The 26,359-nt window shown below is 52.6% G+C and overlaps 1 protein-coding gene across 4 annotated transcripts in view; it reads right to left on the bottom strand.

Moving 5' to 3' along the window:
- The window catches only part of EFCAB6 (EF-hand calcium binding domain 6), a 236,080-nt gene that overhangs the window by 168,294 nt on the left and 41,427 nt on the right, over positions 1-26,359 (bottom strand). For all 4 annotated transcript variants that reach the window (XR_007135738.1, XM_047786044.1, XM_047786045.1 and 1 more), the window contains exon 5: positions 18,867-18,933. Coding sequence is in view for 3 of the 4 variants with exons in the window: in XM_047786044.1 (XP_047642000.1) it covers positions 18,867-18,933 (67 nt within the window). In the remaining variant the exon portion in view is untranslated. The remainder of the gene's footprint in view (positions 1-18,866; positions 18,934-26,359) is intronic.

The raw sequence follows: 26,359 nt of genomic DNA, 5'->3' as shown, positions 1-26,359 counted from the left end.
TCTGGCATATAGCTGGACTTGTACAATTTTTATTTTTCACAGCCATATGCAAACTATTTTTACTAGGAGCTGAAAAATAGGAGTGTATATTTCAATCTCTGAATTTTTAAAGGCTACGACAGGAAAGTTTTACAGCAATGTTTCCCACATTCACCAAAGCCTGTTTATTGCGTGCACGGATATGAAAGGCATTCGGTTAGGCCCCGTGGAGACGTGGAGCTGTGTCCCTGCCCTAAGCTTCTTGCACGTAAAGGAGAGGAATACCCACTGGGGCTCATGTGTGCCAAGCTCCGAGCCACGCGACTGGATCCCCCGACCCACGGGAAGGAAGGCCCGTTTCCCCATTTGGAGAGGAAACTGGGGGGGGGGGAGGTGACAACTCATCCGTCATCACCAGGCCAGATGCTCATGATGTCGGGGCTTAAGCTCAAGTTCATCCCTGCACCGCACTGCCCACAGAGAAGATAAGATATGTAAGTAAACATTCACCAAGGTAGGAACCATGGGGACAATAGCCAAACACCCAACACACCTGGGAGGCTCCCTGCAGGAGGGGGCAGCCGAGCTAGGAGGGAGGGAGCTGGGCCAGGCGGCGGGGCTGTGGAGGAAGAGCGATGGGTCCTGGGAGGTCTGACTTGACGTCCTGTACTACGTCAAAGCCACGCCCAGCCCAGGCCCAAGGGGACTAGTGAGGAGTTTAGGGAGGACTCCAAGATGACCAGGTTTGCCCCCAATTTTCTCGCCCTCTCTCTGCCGCTCCCTTCACCATCTCCGTCTGAAAGAAGGAGCCCCTGCCGCCTGGGCCGGGAGTGGTCACCTCAGGGATCACCCCAGAGGCACCCCGAGCCTGTGAGAGGTCGGCCCCTGCCCAGCTCCTCCTGGCTGCTCTGGGGCCCCCCTGCCCCTCACACCTGGGGACGTTCACCCCTGCACGCCGCCCCGCGCTCCAGCACCTCTTGGGGCGTCCACACAGACGACCCCTGACTTGCAGTCTCTCGGCTGCTGGCCCTCCCCTCTCCCTGTGCAAACTCACCCCTTGTCACCAATACCAGCCACTCTCCCAAACCAAACACCCCTCGCTCCCCTCCTCAGCTTCTTCCCCCGATCTCCCCACAGCCTTCTCCCCTCCAGGACCCCACCTGCCGCTCTGGATGCTGTTCCCACCCCGCTCGCGTCCTCCTTTACAGCCACTCCTGCCGGGTGCCCACCTGCCCCTCCTCCCCTTGCACCTCCCTGTCTTGGTGAGACTAACTCTGGTCAAATCCAGCTCACCGCCTATTCTGAGCACCTGAGGTGGCTGGAAAAGATGGGCCTCAAGCACTTCCCTGGGTCCCCTGGCTCGAGACCACCAGCCCCACCAGCAAGGCATGTGTGGTAATCCCGGCTTGGTCCCCCCACAGCCCCACCAGACGGCCTGCTGCCCGCCCCTCCCCCTTCCTCCCGCTAATAACCTTCCTCCTTACAGGGGACGCAGAAGCAACTGGAAGGCAATGGCCCGAAGCTCCCCGACATCCCCAGCCCGTCTGCCTCCACACCCAGGGACTGGCCTCCCGGCCGTTCCGGGACACTGGCTGCAGGACACGCATGACCCCAACACTCTCACCCGTGGGCCCTGGCAACCCGCCCTGAGGTCCGGACTCTGCGCTCACCCCCAAGATGAGCCCACCCTTCCCGCCGCCTCCTTTCTGCAGAAATCAATCCCTTTGTGTTTTCTGTCCCCGATGTGCCTCCCCCACACCCGGTCGGTTTGGTCCCCGTCACGTCACAGCAACTGTGACCCTGTCAGGGTGACCTTGCCACGCAGGGCAGCTCCTGGGGCCCATCTCGCTGTGCTCGCATCAGCCCTCCGCCCAGCTGGCCGCCCCTTCTTCCTGGACGCACGCCCTGCCCGGGCTCTCCTCCACGTTCTGGCTTAGGCTCCTTCTGGTCCCCGCCGGTCGCTCCTCACCTGCCAGCCTCTGAACTCTGGGCACCTGCAGACTCGGGCCTGGGGTCTCCTGGCTTTTCTAACCACACTCACTCCCGAGCGGCCCAGTCCTGGGCCCTTAATGACCAGCTGATGACTCTTGGTGTCCGTCTCCAGCCCCGGCCTCTCCTCTGAGCTCTCAGCATGTCCACCTGCTCGGGGACCTCCACTGTGAGAGCCTAACAGACATCCCGGCTTCCCCAGACCCAGCCTGCCCCTCCCTCAGCCTCCTGGTCCCCCTACAGCAGGGCCGTCCTGCCACTTCCCGTCTCCCGTCCATGTCCAGCCTAGCCCAAGAGCCCAAGAGCCCAACAGCCCTCCCTTCCAAATGTTTCCAGAATCCAGCTCTGTCTCTCCGCCTCACGCCCCACGGGCCAGGCTGGAGAATGGCCTTGCAGTTGGTCCCCTGTGTCCACGCCGACTCCACAGCTGAGTCTCTGCACAGCCGCCGGGGCGTCCTGTTTAATCATGAGGCTGAGGGAGACCCCTCTGCTCCCAGCCCCTTCAGGTCACAGGCGAGGGCCCCACTGGCTCTGGGTGGCTCACCTGCCTCAGCCCCTACCCGTCCCCTGGATCTTTGCTTTCAGGCCACACTGGACTCCGCTCCTCCTGGATGCCAGCCAGCCTCCTCCTGCCTCAAGGCTTTTGCATTTGCTGTTCCTTCTGCCTGGATGTCCTTCCCCACCGGCCCCTCCCTCCTTCCGGCGGGTCTCGGCCTTCCCTGACCCCTGCAGAAGGCAGGACCCCACCCCCAACGCCATCATCTTCTTCAAAGGACGTCTCCCCAGCTGACTTAATGCTCGTCTTTCTCGTCCGTCTCTCCCTCCAGGATGTCCGCTCCCTGGGAGCAGGGTTCTGTTCACGGCTTCACCCCCTGGTCTAGAACAGCCTCTGGCAGAGTCCGTGCTCCGTAAGCATGTGCTCAAGAGAATGAAGGAATGACTCCACCTCTTTCCACCAGCTTGGAATCAAGCCGCAGTCTGAGGAAGCCTGGTTAGAGTCTTCACACACCTCCTGGGGCCAATCCTGAGGGTACTACCCATCGCGTTCCGTGTAATAGAGATCTCACAACAACACGGTGATGGAACATGTATTCACAGGCTGTTTGCTACGCGCAGAGCCCTGTGCTGAACTGTGTACACACGCCCGCTTCCAGCGGCGGACGTGATCTTAACACTCAGAACCGGGCGTACCAAGCGGGGACCAGCGGACGGCACAGGCGGGTGACACCCGCGCCCTGCCCACCCTCAGCCCCATCGCTGTGTCTAACAGAGCGGGGCCCCAGCCACAGGGAGCGCTTGTGCCCGTGGCCCAAAACACCGCGAATCTCAGCCCCTTGTTCTGCTGCCAAGTCCTGATTCACCTCTTCTGGTAAGACGCGAGGACATGAGGCGATGCGCTTTTTTAAAACCCAAAGCAAAACCCATATGGATCTCGGGCGCGGAAAGCCGGGAACAGCAAACCTGGCACAGAACTCACACCCACCAGAGGTATGTCTCCAAGTTTCTTATCATTTGTCAGACTGAAGTTTGGCAAGATCTAGACGGCGCCGCAGATGGTGAGGCTCATCAGAGGCACCGGAGTTAGGGCCGCGGTGAGAAGACTTGTCCCCACGTGACGAGAAAGAAACAGCACAAAGGCATCAAAGGACCCTGCCCTGCCTCCGCCGCCTGCCTCCCTCCCGGCAAAGGGAGCCGGGGGAGAGGAAGCAGGAAGGCGAGGAACCCGACAGTGGGGCCCAGCCAGCTCCTTTCTAGGCCTGCTGGACACTTGCCCTTGAGTCCAACTGGGACGAGTCTGCCTCGGGGCCCCCCCGATGCCGAGCCTCCTGCTCCCGCAGCGCAGCTCCGGCTCGCAGCCCCCAGGCCTCAGGGCTCCAGTCACGCTGAACGCCTGCCCCTCACCGGCCCCCAGGGCATCTGCCCCCTCCAGTCGGCCGCTGGGAGCCCTGGACGACCTGACCCCCCACCTGCCAGCCTCAGCCCCTGCCTGGCTCCAGCGACCTGGCCTCCCCGCGCAGCTCGCACACCCCGCGCCAGCTCACCCCTCAAGGCTTGTGTGTGGCTGGCTTCCTCCACCCGACGGCTCCCTCATGTGGGTCTCGGACTCGGGCCACCTGCTCTGAGAGGCCTTCCCGAGGACCTGCACACACCCACCACCCACGCCCGGATGTGGACGGATCCACCTTTCTTTCCGTTTCTGCTTACTGTCTTCTTTCTCTCACTGAAATGCAAATGCCGCGGGGGGGGGGAGCATATCTGGTTTCCTCACTGTACCCTCGGGCTTCAAGCAGTCCCTGGACAGAGTGGACGCTCATGAATATTTGCACGGTGAGTCCACAGCCGTGTCGCTATCCACACGCCCTCCTGGCCCTGCCCTGTGCGCTCTGGGGCAGACCGGCACCTTCTCCCCTGGCCTTCCTGACTCCCTCCCCACCCTGGTTCCCTGACCTCCATCTGGACAGCGTGGAGTCTGAAAGGGCACCCCATGCGCCCCAGCAGGGGAGGTCCCCACTCCCTGCCCGGCCCTGCTCTCCAGACGCTCCATCTCCTTCTGTCCTCTGCTGCTTCTCCGGAGGTAGGGCTAGAGAGGGCAGACCCACAGAGAGGGAAAATGCTGCCAGCTCCCAAAAGGAGAAGGGCCTCCTTCCAAATCCCACTTCTCAGAAAGGAAAGCGTGCTCCCGCCCTGCCAGTGCCCAGAGCCCTGAGCCCCCAGTCCCGAGTCCCAAGCCCCGAGCCCAGCCTGGGAAAGGTGCTCTGCTGGCCGGGCTCCAGTGCCTGTGGGGGCCGAGCTTCCTGTGTTCCAGGTGCTGCAAACTCTTGCCTGCTGCCTGGTTTTGTATGCCTGCAAGCTAAGAATGCTTTTTACATTTTTAAGTGGTTGAAAATAATCAAGGAAGGATATTTTGTGACACATGAAAGTTACGTGAGTTTCAGATTTCAGGATCCAAAAGTAAATTTTATTGGCGCCCAGCCACACCCTTCCCTTCTGCAAACGAAGCCGCCTGGGCCGCTCCCTACACAGGCAGAGTTGAGGCGTCAGACTGAACACTCTGGCCACCGAGACACAAATAGTTACCATCTCCCCAGAAGAGGCTCGCGACCCCTGTTCCACCCGGTCCCCCACACCCCGCATTACACCTGAGGGGGTGGTGGGTGTCAGGTCAGCTTTGGGTGCACAGAAGCGAGAAGCATTAAGGATTTAAGAGGAAAACCAAAACAATAGGTACACTTTGCTAAAGGTAAAAGGCTTTGCGTCAAAGACTCAGGAGCCAGGAAATGGCCTGAGGCTCTGAAGACGCTGCCCCAAAGTCTCTTCCCCCCCACGCTCCCCTCTCCTGCGCCAGCTCAGTCCCGCCCCATCTGGGCAGCAGGGGCCCCCGGCTGGCTCTGAGCCCTGCGCCAGCCCCCACAAGACCCCCGAGGCCCCCAGTGCAGCATCCCAGACCCCAAGAGAAGGGCAGCATCTGACCCTCTCCCTGGCCTCAGAGCCCCAGCTGGGAGATGGCCGAGCCCTGGGCCCTGATTAAGAAGCAACCTAGGGAAGGGACCCACCATGAAGATACGCTGAAAAAGCTAGATTCTTCCACCTGGATGCAGGGCTAGGAAAAAGCAGGACAGAGAGCCTTAAAGTTCTGAAGCATGGCCAATCAAACCAGGCCTCGTTCAATTAACATTTCAAGAAAAGAGGGGGAAAACGCCTCCTTTCACAGTGGCGGAAAGTAAAAAAGGAGGAGGTGATGACGGAAAAACAAAGTGATAGGAGCAAAATCAAATTAAAACACTGCTGTAAAGATGGAGATGAATTCATGGAGGGCAGACTCACAAGTGCCACCCCGAGAAGCAGAAAATGTGGCCCTGAGGAGTAAAGCCAAGGAGGGAGTGGGGAGAGGAACCCCCTCCAGACGCGGCAGCTGCCACCCAGGACCACAGGAAGTGTCCTGGCGACTACGCTCCGGTAGCCTTGGGACAGTACCCTCCCGACTTCAGCTTCCTCATCTGTGAGATGGGGTGGGTGAGGGCACCGTGTCAATGGCTAAAGACGAACTGAGCTCACATGTGCAGGTGCCTCCCAGGGACATACTCACTAGACGGTGGTATGATAGGAATTGCTGATCAGAACCAAAGGCTCAGGACAGAGACATAAATAACCAGATGACCACATGCAAGCTGGGGAGCAGCAAGAGGCTCAACCGGCACTACTCCCCCATCCTAGTCAACTCCTCTATCTCCCACACTTCCCCACTCCCAGCCTAAGTTCATGGAAGCCTTAAGAGGGCAGAAGGTCCTGAGTGGACAAGAGCCCAGGGCCAAGAACAGGGCCTGGATTGATGAATATCTGTTACGTGGATGAAGGTATGGATGATGGATAGATGGGTGAATGGATGGATGTGTAGATGGATAATGGATGGATGATGAATGGATGGATGGATGACGGGTGGATGGATGATGGATGGATGGATGGATGGATGGACGGACAGATAGAAGGACAGATGAATGGTAGATAAATTGATGGATGAGCAGTTGGAGGGAGGGATGGGTGACTGCAACATTCATAAGGAAAAGGCTTTGGTAAGCCAAGGAAATCCTTGGGCAGACAGAACAGGTGCCTGCAGAAGGGCATATAGGCATGTCATTCTGTGGACTCACAGTGATCTACTCTTCACCTTCCAGGGGAAAGGAACTGAGAACTGAACAGAGATAGCAGAGCGGGAGGGGCAGATTAGAGCAGTCTGCATGCCTACTGTTGGCAGGGATAGCACTGTGTGATGGCATTGTGAATTGTCCATGGGTTAAGTGGAGACCAAGAAAGGTAGAAGGCTATGGAGTTCCCACTGTGGCACAACAGGATGAGGCAGCATCTTGGGAGCCCTGGGATACAGGTTCAATCCTCGGCCCAGCACAGTGGGTCAAGGATCCAGCACTGCCACAGCTGTGGCTTAGGTCACAACTACGGCTCAGATCTGACCCCTGGCCCAGGAACTCCACATGCCACTGGGTGGCCAAAAAAGAAAAAGAAAAAAGAAAAGAAAAGAAAGAAAGGTAGAAAGCTAATAACAAAGTATCAGAGAGAGAAATTCAGGAAATAATCCCATTTATCATTGCATCAAAGAGAATAAAATGCCAGAGTTCCCTCCCTGGCACAGTGGATTAAGCATTCAACTGCAGTGGCTCAGGTCACTGTAAAGGTGCAGATTCAATCCCTGGCCTGGCGCAGTGGGCTAAGGATCCAGCATTGCCACAGCTGTAGCATAGGTCACAGCTGTGGCTTGGATTTAATCCCTGGCCTGGGAACTACCATATAATGCAGGTGCAGCCAAATAAAATAAAAGTAAAATACCTAGAAATAAACCTACCTCGGGAGGCAAATGACCTGTATTCTGAAAACTGTAAGATGCTGATGAAAGAAATAGGAGATAATACAAAGACGGAAAGATATATCATGCTCTTGGATTGGAAGAATCAATGTTGTTAAAATGACTATACTACCCAAGGCATCTGCAGATTCAATGTAGTCCCTATCAACATACCAATGGCATTTTTCACAGACCTAGAACAAATCATTTTAAAATTCGTACGGAAACACAAAAGACCCTGAAGAGCCATCTTGACAAAGGAAAACAGAGCTAGAGGAGTTGTGCTCGTGACTTCAGACTAGACTACAAAGTTGCAATAATCAAAACAGTATGGCACTGATACAAAAACATACCCATAAATCAATGGAATAGGATAGAGAGCCCCCAAATAAACCCACAAAGCACTTATGGTCAATCTATGACAAAAGAGGCAAAATATACAATGGAGAAAAGACAGTGTCTTCAATAAGCTGTGCTGGGAAAACTGGACAGCTACATATAAAGAATGAAATTAGAACATTCTCTAATACTGTATACAAAAATAAACTCAAAATGAATTAAAGACCTAAATGTAAGACTGGATACTATGAAACTCCTTCAGGAAAACATAGGCAGAACACACTTTGACATAAGTCGCAACAATGTTTTTTGGCTCTGTCTCCTAAAGTGAAGAAACTAAAAGCAAAAATAAACAAACAGGACCTAATCAGACTCAAAAGCTTTTGCACAGCCAAGGAAGCCACCGACAAAATGAAAAGACAACCTACTGAATGGGAGAAAATATTTGCAAACAATATGACCCAGAAGGGATTATTATTGAACATACATAAATAGCTCACATAACTCAACCCCCCCCAAAAAAAACCAAGCAAACAACTCAATTAACAAATGGACAGAAGAACTGAATAGGCATTTTTCCAAAGAGGAAATGCAGATGGCCAATAAGCACATGAAAAGATGCTCAACATCACTAAACATCAGGGAAACGCAAACCGAAGCTACAATGAGGTATCACCTCACACTTGTCAGAATGGCTATCCCCAAAAAGAACACAAATAGGGAGTTCCCTTCATGGCTCAGCAGAAATGAATCCAATTAGTATCCATGAGGATATGGGTTCAATCCCTGGCCCTGCTCAGTGGGTTGGGGATCCAGCATTGCCTTGAGCTGTGGTGTAGGTCGAAGACACGGTTTGGATGCCGTGTTGCTGTGGCTGTGGTGCAGGCGGGCAGCTGCGGCTCTGATTCGACTCCTAGCCTGAGAATTTCCATATGCTGCAGGTATGGCCCTAAAAAGCAAAGAAAAAAAAAAAGGACACAAATAACAAATGTTAACAAGGATGTGGAGAAAAGGGAGGTATGCTGTTGGTGGGAATGGAAATTGGTAGTTTCCCATACCATGGAAAACAGTACGAGGGTTTCTAAAACAATAAAACCAGAACTACCATATGGCCCAGCAGCCCCACTCCCGGGAATATATTCCCAAAAAGCAAAAACTCTAATTCAAAAAGATATATGCACCCCAATGTTCATAGCACCATTGCTTATAATTGCCAAGATGTAGAAGCAATCTGTCCATCAACAGACGAATGGATAAAAAAGATGTGATGTAGGAGTTCCCGTCGTGGCACAGTGGTTAACGAATCTGACTAGGAACCATGAGGTTGCGGGTTCGGTCCCTGGCCTTGCTCAGTGGGTTAAGGATCCGGCGTTGCTGTGAGCTGTGGTGTAGGTTGCAGACGAGGCTCGGATCCCGCGTTGCTGTGGCTCTGGCGTAGGCCGGTGGCTACAGCTCCGATTCAACCCCTAGCCTGGGAACCTCCATATGCCTCGGGAGTGGCCCAAGAAATAGCAACAACAACAACAACAAAAAGACAAAAAAAAAAAAAAAGAAGATGTGATGTATACACCCACAGACACTGGAATACTACTCAGCCATAAAAAAGAATGAAATTTTGCCATGTGCAGCAATATGAATGGACTTGGAGGGCATTATGCTAAGTGACATAAGTCAGACAGAAAAAGACAAATACTGTATGATATCACTTTTATGTGGAATCTAAAAAACACAACAAACTAGTGAATATAAGGAAAAAAAAAGAGGCAGACTCACAGATACAGAGAGCAAAGCAGTGGTCACCGGGGTGGAGGGAAGGGCACCAGAGAGGTGGGGGAGTAGGAGGCACAACCTGTCGGCTGTGAGCCAGGCTCAAGGGTGTATTGTACAACAGGCGGAATACTGCCAATATTTCATAATAACTGAATGGAAAGTAAGCTTTAAAACGGTGTTAAACATCTTTTCAAGGAAGGAAAGGAAAGGCAGAAGGCTTGCAGTCCTGCTCCCAGGGCGCTGCTTGTCAGGCGAGGGGCGCAAGCAGCCTGAGAGCAGGAGCTGGCCCGCCCCACCCGGAGTGGAGCTGAGGAGGCCCAGAGGGGGTGACGCCGGAGCTGGTTCTCCTCCCCGGGAAACCACATGGCTCCAAGGTCCCCGAGCCCTGTCCTAAAAACTCCCTGTGTGCCCCTTGGAGGACGGCAGCGACAGGAGAGGGAGGCTGGCTCTGGGCAGCGGCACCTGCTGATCTGGGCTGGGGAGGAAAGCTGGACGAGCGAACCCCCCCGGGCTTGCTGACACCTGAAGGTGCCGGAGATCCTGGGGCGGGGCCCGCCCAGGACAGCCGTCGGGGCCGGGGGAGGCAGATGCGCCTGCTTGAGAAGCAGAGAATCAAACTGCTTCATATTTGTACCCCACTGAGTTCAGATGGTTCAATAAACTGCTCACGGTGGATGTTTTTCTTACGCTGCAGTTCTTTGTTTAAAATTCTTTTTATAGCACTTGGAGCTCCAGGAAGGAAAGCTGCGAAATCAAATAAATACGACCACCCAGACTTTAAAGGAGGTGAGAAAAGGCCTCCCGCTTCCTCCCTTAAGCCCAGAATTCCTGCGCCGGCTGCAGAATGCTCTTCTCCAGGCCTGGCCCTGACCAGGCCCTTCTCAGAGGAAGGAGAGGCGTCCTCAGGCCAGAGGGTCATCTGCAAGCTACCGTAAACCCAAGATGCTATTCGAACTGTTCCTGTGTAGCTGTTTCCTGTCGGGCTCCTCCCTCAGAGCCACGGCCCTCGCCTGGTTTCCAGCAGGAGGGGGTCGGGGACGGCACCCCACCCGCCTGCCTGCAGACCGAGACGCAGGGGGCGGGGGGCTCTGGCTGCCCCGGTGTCTTGGCTCTGCAGGAACAGGCAGGGCTCGGCCACCACTGCTGTCCGTCTGGCACCTTTCTGTCACCACCACTCAACTCATTTTAAATTTAAGGAGGACATGTTTGAAACTGAAGCCAAGAAAAAGGGCTTCTCTTACAATAAACACATCAATGCTCATTTTCCTTATTATTCTACTTTTGGCTATTCCGTATAAAATCTTTAATTAAAGTTTTTCTTTGAAATTGTCATTATCAACCCAGAAGAAAGAAAGGGGGGGGGGGGAGAACAACACAGCTGTGCAGCTATGAAGCGCTATTCAGGACTAAATGAACTGGAACGGAATAAGTAGCTTGACTGCGATGTTCTTGGGTTTGGCTCCGTGTTCTCAACAGCACAGTCTAACTTGTCACTTTATATCGATTCCATCTGTTTACACTCTGCAGAGTATTGGCTCCCCACCGCGAACATTTCCTATTTACCAGCTGGTAGAGATGAGCCAAACCAGATAGGAAAAAATTAGACTCCATTCAGAACCTCATAAACACAAACGTTCAATTTGGGGACAACGTGGGAGGAGTGGGGCCCGGCATTGCTCACCTTTCACAGAGGCTGCGCCTCCGAGCTCCCCGCCACCCCTGCCCCCACCTGGGCTGTCTTCCTCTCTGGGCTCAGTGCGGCCCCCACCCTAGGCAGAGGACCAGGCATTGACTTCCGGAACGGATGCAAACCTGCCTGTACCAGAGACTGAACAAGCTCACATAAGAAGACATCTAAATGAGACCCACGAAAACAGAGAAGGAAGCCGGAGGGGGGAGAAAAAAACAAGGAAAAAAAAAAAAAAAAGCTAAAGCAACCAGAAAGTCACACTTGCTGTCACAGAGCAAAAATCCAAAAATCTGGTCTTGGGTTTCCTTGTAGCCAAGGCGAAAAGGGTAACTTCCCATTATACACACCATAGGCACATTTGATTTTCATTTTCTAAATGCGCACCTGGAGTTCCCATCGTGGCGCGGTGGTTAATGAATCCGACTAGGAACCACGAGGTTGCAGATTCAATCCCTGGCCTTGCTCACTGGGTTAAGGATCTGGCGTTGCCGTGAGCTGTGGTGGTGGTTGCAGACAGGGCTCGGATCTGGTGTTGCTGTGGCTCTGGCATAGACCAGCGGCTACAGCTCCGATTGGACCCCTAGCCTGGGAACCTCCATATGCTGCAGGTGCGGCCCTAGAAAAGACAAAAAGACCAACAAAATAAAAATAAAATAAAATAAAATAAAATGCTCACCTGCAACCAATAGCTTAAAGACATCTAATAAGAAATTCTAGGAGTTCCCCTTGTGGCTCTGTGGAAACAAATCTGACTAGTAGCCATGAGGATGTAGGTTCGATCCCTGGCCTCACTCAGTGGGTTAAGGATCCCGCATTGCTGTGAGCTGTGGTGGAGGTCACAGACGCCGCTCAGATCCTGTGTTGTTGTGGCTGTGGTGGAGGCCAGCGGCTACAGCTCTGATTCAACCCCTAGCCTGGGAACTTCCATACACCGCAGATGCAGGCCCTAAAAAGACAAAAAAAGAGAGAGAGAGAGAGAGAAAAGAAATTCTAGGTACTCACTGAATGTTTGACACAGCTCTGAAAAACAAGCTCCAAGTCTAAATACTTTAAAAGGGTGCCAAACCCAGAAGAACTATTTCCTGTCTCACCTCTCTAGCCCAGCCCCACCTCTGACACCACAGGCCAAGGACACTGAGGCCCCATCACCCTGACCCCAGACCACTCATAAGACAGAGCTGCACACCTGGAGAGGCAGGCCCACCCCCTCCCCTGAACTCCACGCGTCTCCCAAGCAGCAGAGGTGCTCAGCAGACAGAGGCTGAGGATGGCGGTGCCCGACTCCAGCAGCTCTCCCCCCCAGGCATCCATAACAGCACGGACAGGACCTCTCTCTCTGGTGTTGTCACCCCCTCTCCGAAACCTTCAACAAACTGCCGCCACCACCCCGGGCCCCAGGCTTTAGGGTTAATACCTAAGCATCTTTTTCTCCAGCCTACATTTCAAGATGGATCTGCCCCATCCTGCCTGGAGAAACCTAACTCCCCAGAGAAGAGCCACAGAGCCGTCTCCTCGCTGCCCCCGCCACGTCACCGCTGCCCCTACCTCCCCATCCTCTCTCGCGCCAGACTGCGATCTTGAAAGCCACCCCCCATCTCACGGTGTACCCCGCCCTCAGCACGCACTGAAACCCCATCCATGGCCCAACTCAAGCTCCAGCTCACCTTTCTCGTGAAGTTGCTCCTGGCTGCCCCAGTTGCTGTGAGCTTTTCCTGCAGACCTTGATTTATTCACCCTGTAAATCCTGTTTCTCTTTTTTTCTTTTCTTTCTTTTTTTTAATATTTTTAGGGCCGGACCCGTGGCGTAGGGAAGTTCCCAGGCTAGGGGTCTAATCGGAGCTGTAGCCACCGGCCTACACCAGAGCCACAGCAACACGGGATCCGAGCCATGTCTGCGACCCACACCACAGCTCACAGCAATGCCGGATCCTTAATCCACTGAGCGAGGCCAGGGATCGAACCCGCATCCTCATGGATGCTGGTCGGGTTCATTACCACTGCACCACCTCATCCTGTAAATATTGATGGAGCTTATATCAGGTGCCAGGATCTGTTCAAGGCACCAAAATTAGCCCAGTGAGCAAGAAGGGGAACGTGTCTCCTCCTGATCAACAAGGAAACCGAACTTCAGAATCTGCTCTAAGTGCTAGGACAACGGCCGTGTTAGACAGAGTGGTGCAGAGAACGTCGGGGGGTGGGGGGACCGCTCTCGCTGAGCGCCATCGGCCACTCTGTGGGCAACCAGAACCACGGGCCCTCTTAACCGCGGGGGTCTGAGGAGCTCTGACTGGTGTTTTGAACAGCCAGCCCGGGGTGTCACGTGAAACAGGGTGCAGAGGGCGAGGGTGGGGGCAGGGAATGTGCGGATGGACTGGCTGCGCGCGCAGGGCCGGGAAGGACGGGGCCGACCCCGCGGGCCTCTGCCTGAGGGACTCAGCGGGTGGGGGACCCTGTGCTCAACTGGAGGGAGTGGGTGTCGGGGGGACAGTCGGCAGCTCGGGTTCCGTGTGCGGCCGGCGCCGAGTCTGGAGCGGTGGGTGGAGGGCGGGCGCCTCCGCACTCAGCTCTCTTTGCAGCTTAAACCCTTGAGCCACCGCGTCCTGTCGCTTAACGCTGCACGCGACGATGCTTTCCTCTTAGGCCTCCAAATGCAAGCTCCTCGTGGTCTGCGCGACTTCTGTGGGCCCTGCGCTGTGGTACGTTCCCATGAAGAACATCAACGATGTTGGAAAAGCCTTGTAATACTGCCTCTCCATCTGGCAGCCGAGAGCACGGTGTCCAGAGACAGCAGCTTGCTCAGGGTCACTCAGACAGGGAGGGTGGGGACACAGAGGTGCACTCGGCCCCCTGAGTCCTATGGATCTAGTCTGTCCCCTACACCACAGACCTGCCCCCACGAACATGCTGTTTTAAACATTTACCCCCGTAATCTCATGCATGCTGTTGACTTGCCACAGGCAGGAAGATTTTTTTTCCAAAGATAAACGTAGTCTGAAATAATACAAATTCTGATATCACAGGATCTTTGCTTTAGTTTCCTGATGAAGGCTTTAGTAAATTAATAATAGAGCAGCCAAAAATAGGTCCTGGGTAGAAGCATTTTCAATATAATTTTTTTATATAAAATGGCAGCTGATTATTTTGTGATGCGAAATTCTCTCGATCAAAATGTAAGCACTGCTCTTCATTTAGTTGCACAGAGACACAGGAACAAGAGCTGTGACATTATTAATCACTAGATTCAGTTATGATTGATGGGCTTTTCTGCGGGGAGGAAAAAGTGCCTCAGATACAATCTGTCCCAACAGCCCTGCGATATGCTAATATTTTCTTCAGATGAAAGAGGAGATGTGTTCAAATACCTGCTATAATAGGCAATTAATACAAGTGCACCGGAGGGGAGCTGATAAAAGTGGGACTAGGAGAATGTTACGAATTAACCAAAAGCTTGTATGTTCCAGTAAATGGCCTCATTTCCAGGTTGACACAGTCTTTTTATTAGGCAAACAGACTGTGTTCCGAGGCATCCGTTTGTGCTAATGTGGTGTTATACTGTTAAGGTATGTTTACGAAGAGGGTGTGATTCTAGTGATTCTAACAACCGTTTCTTTATTCCTCAAGCGATAATTTTTTTAACTTCTTCTTTAAGAAAATTCGCCTATTTAAGAAAATGAATCTAACCAGCACTTAAGTATCGTCCTCAGGAAGATATTACAGACCAAGCAAGCAGCTTAATGGTTTGCTAATCGCTTCTGAAATGACAAAGGCTGCAAAGCACCAGGACAATCTCATCAAAACCCGTGTCCCTTCAGCCGGTGTCCAGCAGACACACCAGTCACGGCTGACTGGGTGGACCAGATGTTCTGACATCCCGCACCCAGGCTTAAAACAGCATCTCAGGCTGGGAGCTGAGGTGGTGTGAGGGCAAGCCGCCTGGGCTTTGGCTGGGTTTGTTCTTTTTCAAATGTCTTTAGCTGCATTACACATTCTTGAATTCTAGTCTTCAATTAAAAACTATGTTTTGGCCTGCGGCAGGAGGAGACACGAAACACACACTCTGCTCCTTCATAAGTCAGAACGGCTTCTGGCGTCTGGGCAATTCCCCGACGTGGCTAAGAGTGAGCGCCCAGCCCACCTCCAGAGGCAGGACGAGATCTTTCCATTGTCAGCCTCTTCTTTCACTTCCATTTAATCCTTGTGTGGGGAGTTGAGAAGAGATAAAACAGAGTAAAAAGACCAAAACTCGGTTAACCTGGCAATACACTGAAGCTTTGCTTTAGTCCTTTGCTCCTGGCAGAGTCCTCACGTGAAGCCTTAGGCTCTGGCGCCGCCTCGGCTCCAGGTAGGGGCTGGGAGCAGGGAGCCGCAGGGCAGGTGCGGAGCAGAAGCAGCTGAGGAGCTGGGAAGACGTGTGAGAAGGCAGGACGCCAGAGACAGAAAAGGAAAGAAAACTCCCAAATATCCATTTGCAGTAAATGCCACAGGGGCAAAATGACGTCCTGTGGCCAGGACACAACCTCTGTTCACTCGTTCGGCGACGGTGACTAAAGCAACGACTCTGTAAGGGACCGGGGCTACCTCCAGGCATAGCAAAAATTCACACTGGCGGGATGCAAAGAATCAACACCTTTCCTAAAGAGGCCCTCCTGGCCCAGCGGTTAAGAGCCAGGACCCTGGGGCCCAGGTGCCAAGGCAGGAACTGCAGTGTCCCTGCCCACCGGCCATGCACACCTGAGTCCCGGAGAGAAGTTACCCCCTGTTTATAAGAAACAGCCAGCTGGAAAACCACCTGACATGGCAGTGTCTGGAATGGTGGCCACTGCCCGGGGCCGGGGCCACGCCCACCCCATGCGCTGCCTGCACCCAAGCAGCTCCTTATTGTCCCAGCTACCTGGGTCTGGGGTTCTGTTCCCCACAGGGTAGGACAACCAGACACCTCAGAGCTGGGGCCACCACCTGGTGGCGGATAGAGCTAGGACAGGAAGGGTTTCAGGAGTGCCTGCCAGGGAGAAGCGGCCTCATAGGTGGAGGAAGAGACTGATATTTATTAAGCATCGACTGTATGCAAGGGCTTCACTTATGTTCTTAGCTTTCACCCTCGTCACCACCTGGTAGGCGAGTGCAGCCGTCTCTACTCCAAGGCCCCCCAGGGAAGCAGCGGAGGCCGGCCTTCCAGCCGGGTGCACCTGACCCCACCCCTCCCTCTGCCCCCGGGAGACTAGGAGGAGGGCGAGGACCAGAGACCTCAAAGCAGTCGAGGAGACGCCCCAGAGAAGGCACAGAAGTGGAGCCAAAGGGAAGCAGAGTCACATTCGTGAGCCGGGGAGAAGCTGGGAGGTGAGGCGTGGCCAAGACTCGGCGCCGGCAGAGGGGACCCTGAGCGCAGATTAAACCAGGAACCTGGGCCCGCGGAGCCTGAAGACGACCCCTGAGGGCCACCTGGGCTACAGAGCTCCCTCTTCCCCCAGATATGGGCCCCACGGACTCAGACCCAAGCCTCCGTCATATGAAGCCACAGAGGATCCTGAGGCAGGACCTGGGGACCTTCCAGGCTGCCTGAGCCTTAACTGATGAGGAAAATGAGACTCGGGGAGCCCGAGGGTTCTACCAAACAAGGAGCCGGAGCGTGACTGTGCACACGCATTGGAGGGTCCAGGAGCACGCGAATTAGGGAGAGGTGGAGGAACCAGCCGTCAGACCGAGCTCACTGAGGGAGAAAACGATCAGACGCCACCAGCACCGGGGTTCAGTCGGTTTGGGGTGCCAACTGCTAAGGAAAGCTAGACCACACACACATTTAGCAAAGTCTGGCTCCCAAAACTCAGAGAGACATTTGCATGCATTCCTGGCTCCAGTAAGCCATGTGGACTTATATTTAAAACAAAATAATTAGCAGCTTTCATTCCCAAACTATGTAGATCACTGAGCAGTGACAGTGTATATCGGGAGAGAGCCGTCTTTAAAGGATTCTTCCTCCCAGTCTCCGATGTTCGCGTGTGGCCCATCTGCAGAGGTGCAGAGCTGCACCTGAGGGGTGTGTTTGGTTTGTTCTGTTTGGGGGGGGCGGGGATGGCGTTCACTCGCGTTCTTGCCTACACTTCAAAGGAGACTATGGCTAATAACCACAACTACCAGGCCTGGTATCACCGTGGTGCTGCGGGTCCTTTCTACTGGGTATTTTCAAGCCCCGCAACAACACTGCGGGGTGGGTATTTCTACCCCCATAGCCAGAGGAGGAAGCCCGATGACAAGGACTTGTCCAAGGCCACCCGGCCGGCAAACGCCAAAGCCCGTCCCACGCCACCTGCCTGCCCGGGGCCCGCGTGGAATTTGGGCCGCAGCTTGGGCTGGCCAGAACGCACGGCAGAGAAAGCTCTGGAGCGGCCCTGATGAGGTGTTCTCTCCATCACCTGCTCCTTGGCATCAACCTCACTGTCCCCGCTCTGTTCTCACCAGCACTTGCACAAAAGCTGCACTGGTTTGGCCCACGCTTAGCGGGAGGGCTTCGATGGGAAGGGGCCTGGAATGCGAAGGGGGCTGGGATACGAAGGACTGAGACGGAAGCTGGCCACTGGCGGAGCGCCCTTCCAGCTGTCCTCACCGAAGCCTCCCTTTCGGTTATTTTACAAGCTGGGCCTGTGTCCCCACCTCCCCGCCAACTGTAATGGTGCATTATTGACCCGTAATAGCATTTATCTTGATATAGGATAGCCATCACAAACAGTTGACTTTCCCAGGAGAGTTTCATGATTCACAGTTTATGAAGAGACAAATTAAAGCTATAGACCATAAATAACAGCAATCATATTACATATTTCTTACGGAGCGACAAATGGATCATAAGAGAAGCAGCAAACACTTAGGCCAGGGCTCCTACTAATGGAAACGAGGGTGAAACTAGGTTTTGGGTGCACACGATGCTAAAAAGTTATCACACTAGGATGACTTTTTTGGTGTTAAGGGCACCAGCCAGGGAAATTGAGACACACATTTTGTGGATTTCTGGCTATTTTTGATTTTGAAATGTATGAAAATCTCAGAAGGGTTCGAAAAGAAAAAGAAATGTGTCACATTTCAAACCAACATATTGAATCAAGTAAATTAAACCGTGATTCTCAAACTGCTCGTGTAACTGACAGGCGCAAATGCATTTTAAAAAGGGGTCCGAGTCCCATCCCCGAATGCCGCCAACAGCTCCCTCCCTAGCTGTGCGCCGCGACACCCAACGGTCATCCGCCAAGGGGAACGAAGGTGTAGGCTCCCTTCTAACTGCACGAAGGCACAACACGGGGCACTCTGTCCGCTCTCTCGGGGTGCAGCGTGATGGAAGCTGGCTGGAGGAAAGGAATACTTCGATGTCTATCGCTCGGAGTTTTCCCGGTGAAAACCGTGCTGCTGTCGGTGTGGTCTTCACTGCTGAAAAGCAGGGGTTTTCTCTTCCTAAAGAGAATCCTGCTTCCGTCACGGACAAAAAGAGCGAAGGGCAGCCCTAACTCATAAGCATCTAAAGTTAATACAAAAGCAATTACTACTCCAGGACTTCTGCCGGTGTCATTCATCCAAAGAGATGCCAACCGAGCAGGCGGAGTCGTCTGAGTACAGGCTCTCCCGTGAGCGCCACTGAGTCGGGCGACTTTGACACGGGAGCGCGGGGGACAAGAGGCACCTCACTCGTCAACGCCCCCGCTGCTAACGAGGGCTTTCGACCGCGGGCGGGGAGAAGGCGCCGAAAGATCCCGTTACCTTTTCTGCCACTTGGGCTTCGAGGTCTCTTAACGTCCGACAGTGGTTCATCGCATTCTCACCTCCCCTTCAAAATAAGAACGAAAAACTTCTGTTAAAACATTTTAACCAAACAAACAGTTCCATAGGACACACCAAGGTCAAGGTTAGAAGGATTTCTAAGTTACACATTTATTTTAGTATCTTATTTTCTTTCATTTTAAACTACATGTTTTTATTTGTTTGTTTGTTTTTTTATTTTTTTGTCTTTTTGCCATTTTCTTGGGCTGCTCCCACAGCATATGGAGGTTCCCAGGCTGGGGGTCGAATCGGAGCTGTAGCTGCTGGCCTACACCAGAGCCACAGCAACGCGGGATCCGAGCCGCGTCTGCAACCTACACCACAGCTCACGGCAACGCCAGATCCTTAACCCACTGAGCAAGGGCAGGGACCGAACCCGCAACCTCATGGTTCCTAGTCGGATTCGTTAAGCACTGCACCACAACGGGAACTCCCAAACTACATGTTTTTAAATGCAAGGTATTTCTTAGGGGCTACCCTCTGCCAAGAGCATGAACTCGGGCCAGTTCCTCAGCTGCTCCACCCCTCGGTTCCCTCATTTGTAAAATGAAATAGAACACTGACTCCTCCTAGGACGGTGTGGGAATTGAGCGCTTTTGCCTTCACTGGACGGGCACTTACTGAGGCCAAGCCTCATCTTATGCCCTCATGACTGCTCCATGGGTTAGGGTGTCATCACCCCGCTTTAGAGAGGAGAACTGCGGGTCAGGGATCCAGCGTTGTCACTGGTCCCTGGCCTGGGAACTTCCACAGCCTGCGGGGACACAGCCAAAAAAAAGACTTCTACGCAGCTGTAAAAAGAACAAAATAATGCACCTGCAGCAACATGGATGGAACTAGAGACTCTCATACTAAGATAAGTTACTCGGAAGGAGAAAGACAAATTCCGTATGATATCACTTGTATCTGGAATCTAATATACGGCACAAATGAACCTTTCCACACCACAGAAATAAACTTATGGACCCGGACAAGAGACTTGTGGTTGCCGAGGGGGAGGGAGTGGGATGGACTGGGAGTGTGGGGTTAGTGAGGCAAACTACTGCATCTGGAGTGGATAAGCATGAGAACCTGCTGTGTAGCCCAGTCACCTGTGATGGAACACGAGGGAGGATGATGTGAGAAAAAGAATGGGTGTGACTGGGCCACTTTGCTGTGCAGCAGAAATGGACGGAACACTGTGTCACCTCTAACGGAAAAAAGAAAAACCTTAAAAAAAAAAAAAAACACACAGATGACCCTGGGGGTCAAAGGTCACCATGTGGACCTGGAGGTGACAGGTACAGACCCAGGCGCCTGGCCCCAGGGCCCGCACGCAACCCTCCTCAGCCGCACTGGGTTCTGACCCCTGCGGGCCCCTCCCGGCCACGCTGGAACGGACTTGGGATGGACGTGCATCAGCACAATCTCTTTGGCTCCAGCTGCTTTTATTAGCAATTTCTGACTGCGCATCACCAGTCTCTCTATAAGCCGATTCAGAGCCCCTCTTTGGAACAAACGGTAGGGCCGGGAGGGGCGGCGGGGGCGGGGGGGGGGTTGCAGAGAAGAACAGAGGCCCCATCACAGTATTTACCCTGCACCTCCCACGCCCAGGTCCGGGGTGTGGTCGAGCAGGACGTGTTCCCAGTCTTGAAAAAGCTTAACGTTAGTGACAGTGACAGACAGGAACCAACAATCACGGAAGCTGAAGTAATGACAAGGGCTGAGAAGGCAGTGAAGGCAGACGCGGGGGGGGGAGAGACTGAGGCGGCGGAGGGGCCGACTCGGCCGGCAGGGGGACCACAGGGCATCAGAACGGAGAATAAGGGGTCAGGAGCTGCCCACTCGGAGGAAAAGCTGGCTTCGCAAAGCAAAGAAGCCCAGAGGGGGCAGGGGCCTGACGCCTCCCGGGCTGCTACTGCGGAGCCAGGGGACCCCAGGAACAGGGGGCGAGTTCGGAGAGCTCCCGGGGCTGGGGGCCGCAGAAAGGAAGCCAGCCTTCGCAGGGTGGTGAGGGGAAGCCTTGGGGCGCTGTAAAGAGAAATGAACACTGTTTCACACGAGAGGAGGAACAGGCTCCGGGGGTTGGGCGCCAGGTCCAAGTTGAAGAGGAAACCAGGAAGCAGCCTTATGAGGCTCCGTTAAGCGTAATGTGTTTAATGTTGTTTGGATTATATGTCGAATACAAAACACCATGTGCAATGTATGTTTAAGATTTGAGGAGTAAAAATTAGACAGTACCTGTGTGCCCACCACCAGCTGAAGAAATGGAGACGTACCACTGCCCTGGAGCCCAGGAGGCTGGCCCCTCCCAGGCTCAGCGCCCGCCCCCCAAAGCTGGTCAAGGCCCCCTCGGCCGCACAGCCGCTCCTCTGCCCGCTCTGGCTACAGCCCTCTTCCCTTCAGAGGGAGGTCTGCACCCCAAACTCCATCTCGGTTTCTGCTTCAGGAGAGCCCTGTCTATGGTCTGGTACTGATTTAGCGATGCTGGCTTTCTTTAGATGAGGGCTTTTTAAAGCCTTTCACGTTTAACCTTTCTACAAGCTTATGTTTAGGTTTCTCTTTGTGGATTTTACTGTTGGTTATCTTTTGTCTTTCAGGTGGAATATGTACTATAACTACTGATACATTTCGTATTGCTATTTGTTCTGCCTGTTGTGCTGCTTCTTGCCTTCTTTTGGGTGGATCCCATTTTTATCATTCCATTTTTGTACCTCTGTAAGTTTGGGAGTTATACACTCCATTTTTAATCTTGTAGTAATTGCTCTGGAAATTACAGCCAGCATACTTTGCCAAGTCTCAAGTTAATCAGAACTTTTATCTTCCTACTGGAGTGTAACAACTCTAGAACATTTAATTCTAGTGCCTCCTCTCAATTTATATATTACTACTGTCATGTGTACTAATTCTAACCTATTTTTAAATTCCAGAAGCCATCATTATTTCCTACAGCCATTAGCGTTTCCTGCAGTCAGATTAACCACCTATCAGCCACCTTCCCTCGGCACCCTCAAACCTTCCATCTGGGATCATTTTCCCACCTAAAGTATATCCTTAGAATTTCTTTTACTGGGTCTGTTGGGAGCCAAGTCCATTTTTGTTTGAGAATGTCTTTATTTCGATATTTAAAACATTGGAAGGCATTTTCTTTAGACACATAATTCTAGGATGGCAGTGATTTTCTTTTTCTTTTATTGTTTTTTTTTTTTTTTTTTTGTCTTTTTAGGCCCCCACCTGCAACAGATGGAAGTCCCCAGGCTAGGGATCGAATCCGAGCTGCCGCTGCCAGCCTACACCACAGCTCACGGCTATACCAGATCCTTAACCCACTGAGTGAAGCCAGGGATCAAACCTGCATCCTCATGGGTACTAGTCGGGTTCATTACCAGCTGAGCCATGACGGGAACTCCAGTGATTTTCTTCCAACACACTGTAGTTATTCATCCACTCTCACCTGGCTTCCGCTGTTATTCAGAAGTCATCTTTGTGTAAATGTGGCCCTTTGGCCGCTTTTAAGATCTCTTGGTCTTTGAGGTTCTGTCACCATCTTTTTGTTTGTTTTTGGCTTTGCAGGGCGCCACCCACGGCATACGGAGATTCCTAGGCTAGGGGTCTAATAGGAGCTATAGCTGCCGGCCTACGCCACAGCCACAGCAATGCCAGATCCGAGCCGCATCTGTGACCTACACCACAGCTCACGGCAACGCAGGATCCTCAACCCACTGAGCGAGGCCAGGGATCAAACCCACAACCTCATGGTTCCTAGTCGGATTAATTTCCACTGCGCCACAACGGGAATTCCTGTCCCCATCTGTTTTTAAGATTTGGCTTCTTGGAGGTACCTGGTGGCTCGGTGGGTTAAGGATCCTGCATTGTCACTGCTGAGGCTCTGGTTACAGCTGTGGCATGGGTTCAGTCCTTGGCCTGGGAACTTCCTCATGCCATAGACGCTGCCAAAAAAAAAAAAAAAAAAAAATTTGGTTTCTTGAATCCGCAGGATTGTACCTTTGATCATTTCTAGAAAATCCTCAACCACTATTTCTTTGGCTATTTCCCCAGCCCATCTCTCATTACCCTCTTTACAGAGCTCCAATTAATTACATCTTCTGTGTCCCTGTTCTGGATAATGTTTTCTGACCAGTCTTTCAGGTCACTTATTTCTCTAGCTGTGCTTAATTTGTTTATTAAATTCGCTGCGTTTTAAATTGCTACTATGAAATATAACCTTTATGCAGAAAAGTACATATGGCGCATATGCACAGCTTCATCAACAGCTTCACCTGTTTCAAAATCACTCAAACCAAGAACTAAAGCCAAACACCCAGAGGCCCCATGTGCCCTTCTCCGACTGTGATGCCTCCTCTCCTCCTGGCAGCACCACCATCCTAACACTGAGAACGTCATTTGCTTCTATCTTGTTATCACTTTACCACCGAGACACGTATCCCTAGACGATACACTGCAGCTTTTCTGTTTTTGAACTTCACACATGAACAGAAGGTTTTGTGTGTTTCCTCCTCCTTCACTCGGTCTTGCGTCCGTGAGAGTCGCTCCGGTTGCTGACTATAGGCTGTTTGGTTTGTTGGTTGTCTCGGCTGTTTTCCATCCACTTATTCAATAAATATACAGGAAGCACCTACATGTGCCAAACGTGGTCCCGGGGGCTTGGGACGCATCAGTAAATAAAACCGGCTACGCTGCCTGCCCTCGGGGAGCTCACGTTCTAGACTGCGAAAATCACATTTGTGTGTTAACTTCATGAGTGTGAGCAGAGTGACCTGGAACCTTTCGGGGAGAAGCACTGCAGACACTGGGGACCACCTGTCAAAGGGCCTAAGGCGGGAGCAACAGCAAAGTCCCCGAGTTTGGGACACAGCCATCAAAGGGGAGAGTGGCAGAGTGCCTATGACAGAGGAAGGCCAGATCCCAGGGGGCCCCGCAGATCCCCGGAGGATCGCTTTCCTTCTGCCTTTGTTTGTTTGTTTGGCTGCACCTGTGGCATACAGAAGTCCCCAGGCCAGGGATGGAACCCAAGCCACCACAGTAACCTGAGCCACAGCAGAGACAACGCCAGATCCTTAACCCACTGAGCCACCAGGGAACTCCTTCCTTCTGCCTATAGCATATCTTCTAGAATTTCCTTTAGTCGAGATCTGCTGAAGATGACCCATCTCAGCTTTTGTCTGAAATATCTTTATTTCACCCTCAGTCTTTATGTTTTAAAATGTTTCTCACCGACTTTTATCTTTAACCTGCAGAATTCAAATAAGCTGTCCATACTGAAGTGACCTAGAGAGGCATCCAAAAATCAAGACGCTGTGCCGAGGCCTCTTTGGTTTGGATGGGTTCTTCTTCCGGAGTTCCTTTACCTGCTTGCTTCTTTGTAGCAAACCATGTGCCCCTCCAAATGCAGCTTCTCTTGGCCAAAAGCCTGCCGTCTTCCTTCTTCTCTGCCTCCCCAGGCTACCTGTCGGCTCTCCCAGCCTCCCATCTGCTCTGCTGATGCACCCTCTGCCCCTGTGGTTTGCTTTCTCCACTTGGCTCTGTGGCACCTGGCCCAGCAAAGGAGGCATGCAGTGCGTGATCTTGGGCATGAATTTAGCTTCAACTGATTCTCAGCTTCTTTAATGACCCTCAGAACTCCGTGGCGACTCTTCTCGTACGATGCTCAGAAAGCTTTCAAAGCCTTCTCCCAACATTTGCGTTCATTGTTTCGTACATGGAAGGTTCTGCTCATTCCTCAGGGACGTGGCACTGTGCTGAGTGCCACATGGGTCATCAAAGCAGGGGATGCGTCCAGTCCATAAACAGAAATGTCCATCAGAAGCAAATCTCGGTGTTCGCGCCGAGGCGCTTTGGGATCAGTGGCGTCTCTGCGGTGCCAGCACTCAGGTTTAATTCCTGACTCGGCACAGTGGGTTAAAGGATCTGGTGTTGCCATATTCCAGGTCTTCTTTAATCTTCACGTTACTCCCAACTTAATCAAAGACCAGAGGACATTCGGCAACTTCCTCAGGTTAGACAGTTCTGGCGAGGCTGAGACGGCCAGGGCAGATCCTTTTCTGTGTTGTATTCGGTCTCTGCTGTCAGCGGCATCAAGTGTTGGCTGATACCAAAGCTCTCAGGTGAAGCCCAAGTCTCGTGACTGGATAAGTCAATGCAGAGGCTGCCTGTCTGCACAACTCAGTGTGAAGGAAGCGTGCGAGATCGAGGTGAAAGGTAACCCTGCCTACCACAGGCACAGGTGCGGATGTGTCCTTCTTGTCCAAATACTCCCTTTCCAGTGGATGAGCAGATTCTAGGGCAAGATTCAAGGACAGGCTCCCAGCCCCCCTCCTCCCCCGGAAAAAGCTCTCATTCAGGGTGTTCTCTGGGGGCTCAGTGGGTTAAGGATCTGGTGTTGTCACTGCAGTGGCCCAGGTCACTGCTGTGGCCCAGGTTCGATCCCCGGCCTGGGAACTTCCACATGCCACGGGCATGGCCAGAAAGAAAAAGAAAAAGCTCTTCGTTCTCGTTCTTACAGGTATAGTACAGAATTCTAGGATGGCAAATACTTTAGTTCAGCACAACGAAGAGGTGTTCCCACAATGTCATATCTTTCATCGTCACTGTGGAGACATCAGGGTCAGTCTAATTGTCACTCCTCTGAAGACGATTCTGTTTTTCTTGTCACTGCTTTCAACATTTTCTTTTTGGTGTGGACTTTGCACTGGATGTACCCAGACAGCCATTCCTTTTTATGTATCTGGCTTGAGAGTCTTCGCCATTAGTTTTAAAAACATAGCCTCTGCCCTACTCTTTGACTTACATGTCTGGAAATGCAATGGGAAGTATGCTTACGGCTCCTCTTCCCATCCTCCCTCCGTGTTCTGTTTCTCCCTTCCTGGGCCGCCCTCTGGATAATGTCTTCAGATCTATTTTCCACTCTGCTAATGCTCTCTCCAGCTGTGTTGAATGCACTCTTTTCACCCATGCAAAGAGTTTTATTCTACAATAATGATCTCTTTCAGTACCAGAGTTCCATTTTGTACTTCTTCAAATCTTTATTTTTCTGGCCTCTTACTTCGTATTCGTGTGTTGAATCCCTTCTTACATTTCTTTCTTTCTTTTTTTTTTTTGTCTTTTTGCCATTTCTTGGGCCGCTCCCGTGGTATATGGAGGTTCCCAGGCCAGGGGTCTAATCGGAGCTGTAGCTGCCAGCCTACGCCAGAGCCACAGCAACGTGGGATCCGAGCCGCGTCTGCGACCTACACCACAGCTCACGGCAACGTCGGATCGTTACCCCACTGAGCAAGGGCAGGGATCAAACCCACAACCTCATGGTTCCTAGTCGGATTCATTAACCACTGTGCCACAACGGGAACGCCTTACATTTCTTTAAAGATATTAAAACACTAGTTTTAGAGTCTGTATCTGTTAGTGCCAATCTCCCATGTGTTTGAAGATCTGGTTCT

Source organism: Phacochoerus africanus, chromosome 7, assembly GCF_016906955.1.
Source record: "Phacochoerus africanus isolate WHEZ1 chromosome 7, ROS_Pafr_v1, whole genome shotgun sequence".
Lineage (NCBI taxonomy): Eukaryota > Metazoa > Chordata > Mammalia > Artiodactyla > Suidae > Phacochoerus > Phacochoerus africanus.
Note: the sequence above shows the minus strand (reverse complement) of the source record. Positions and strands in the feature narration are given on the sequence as shown.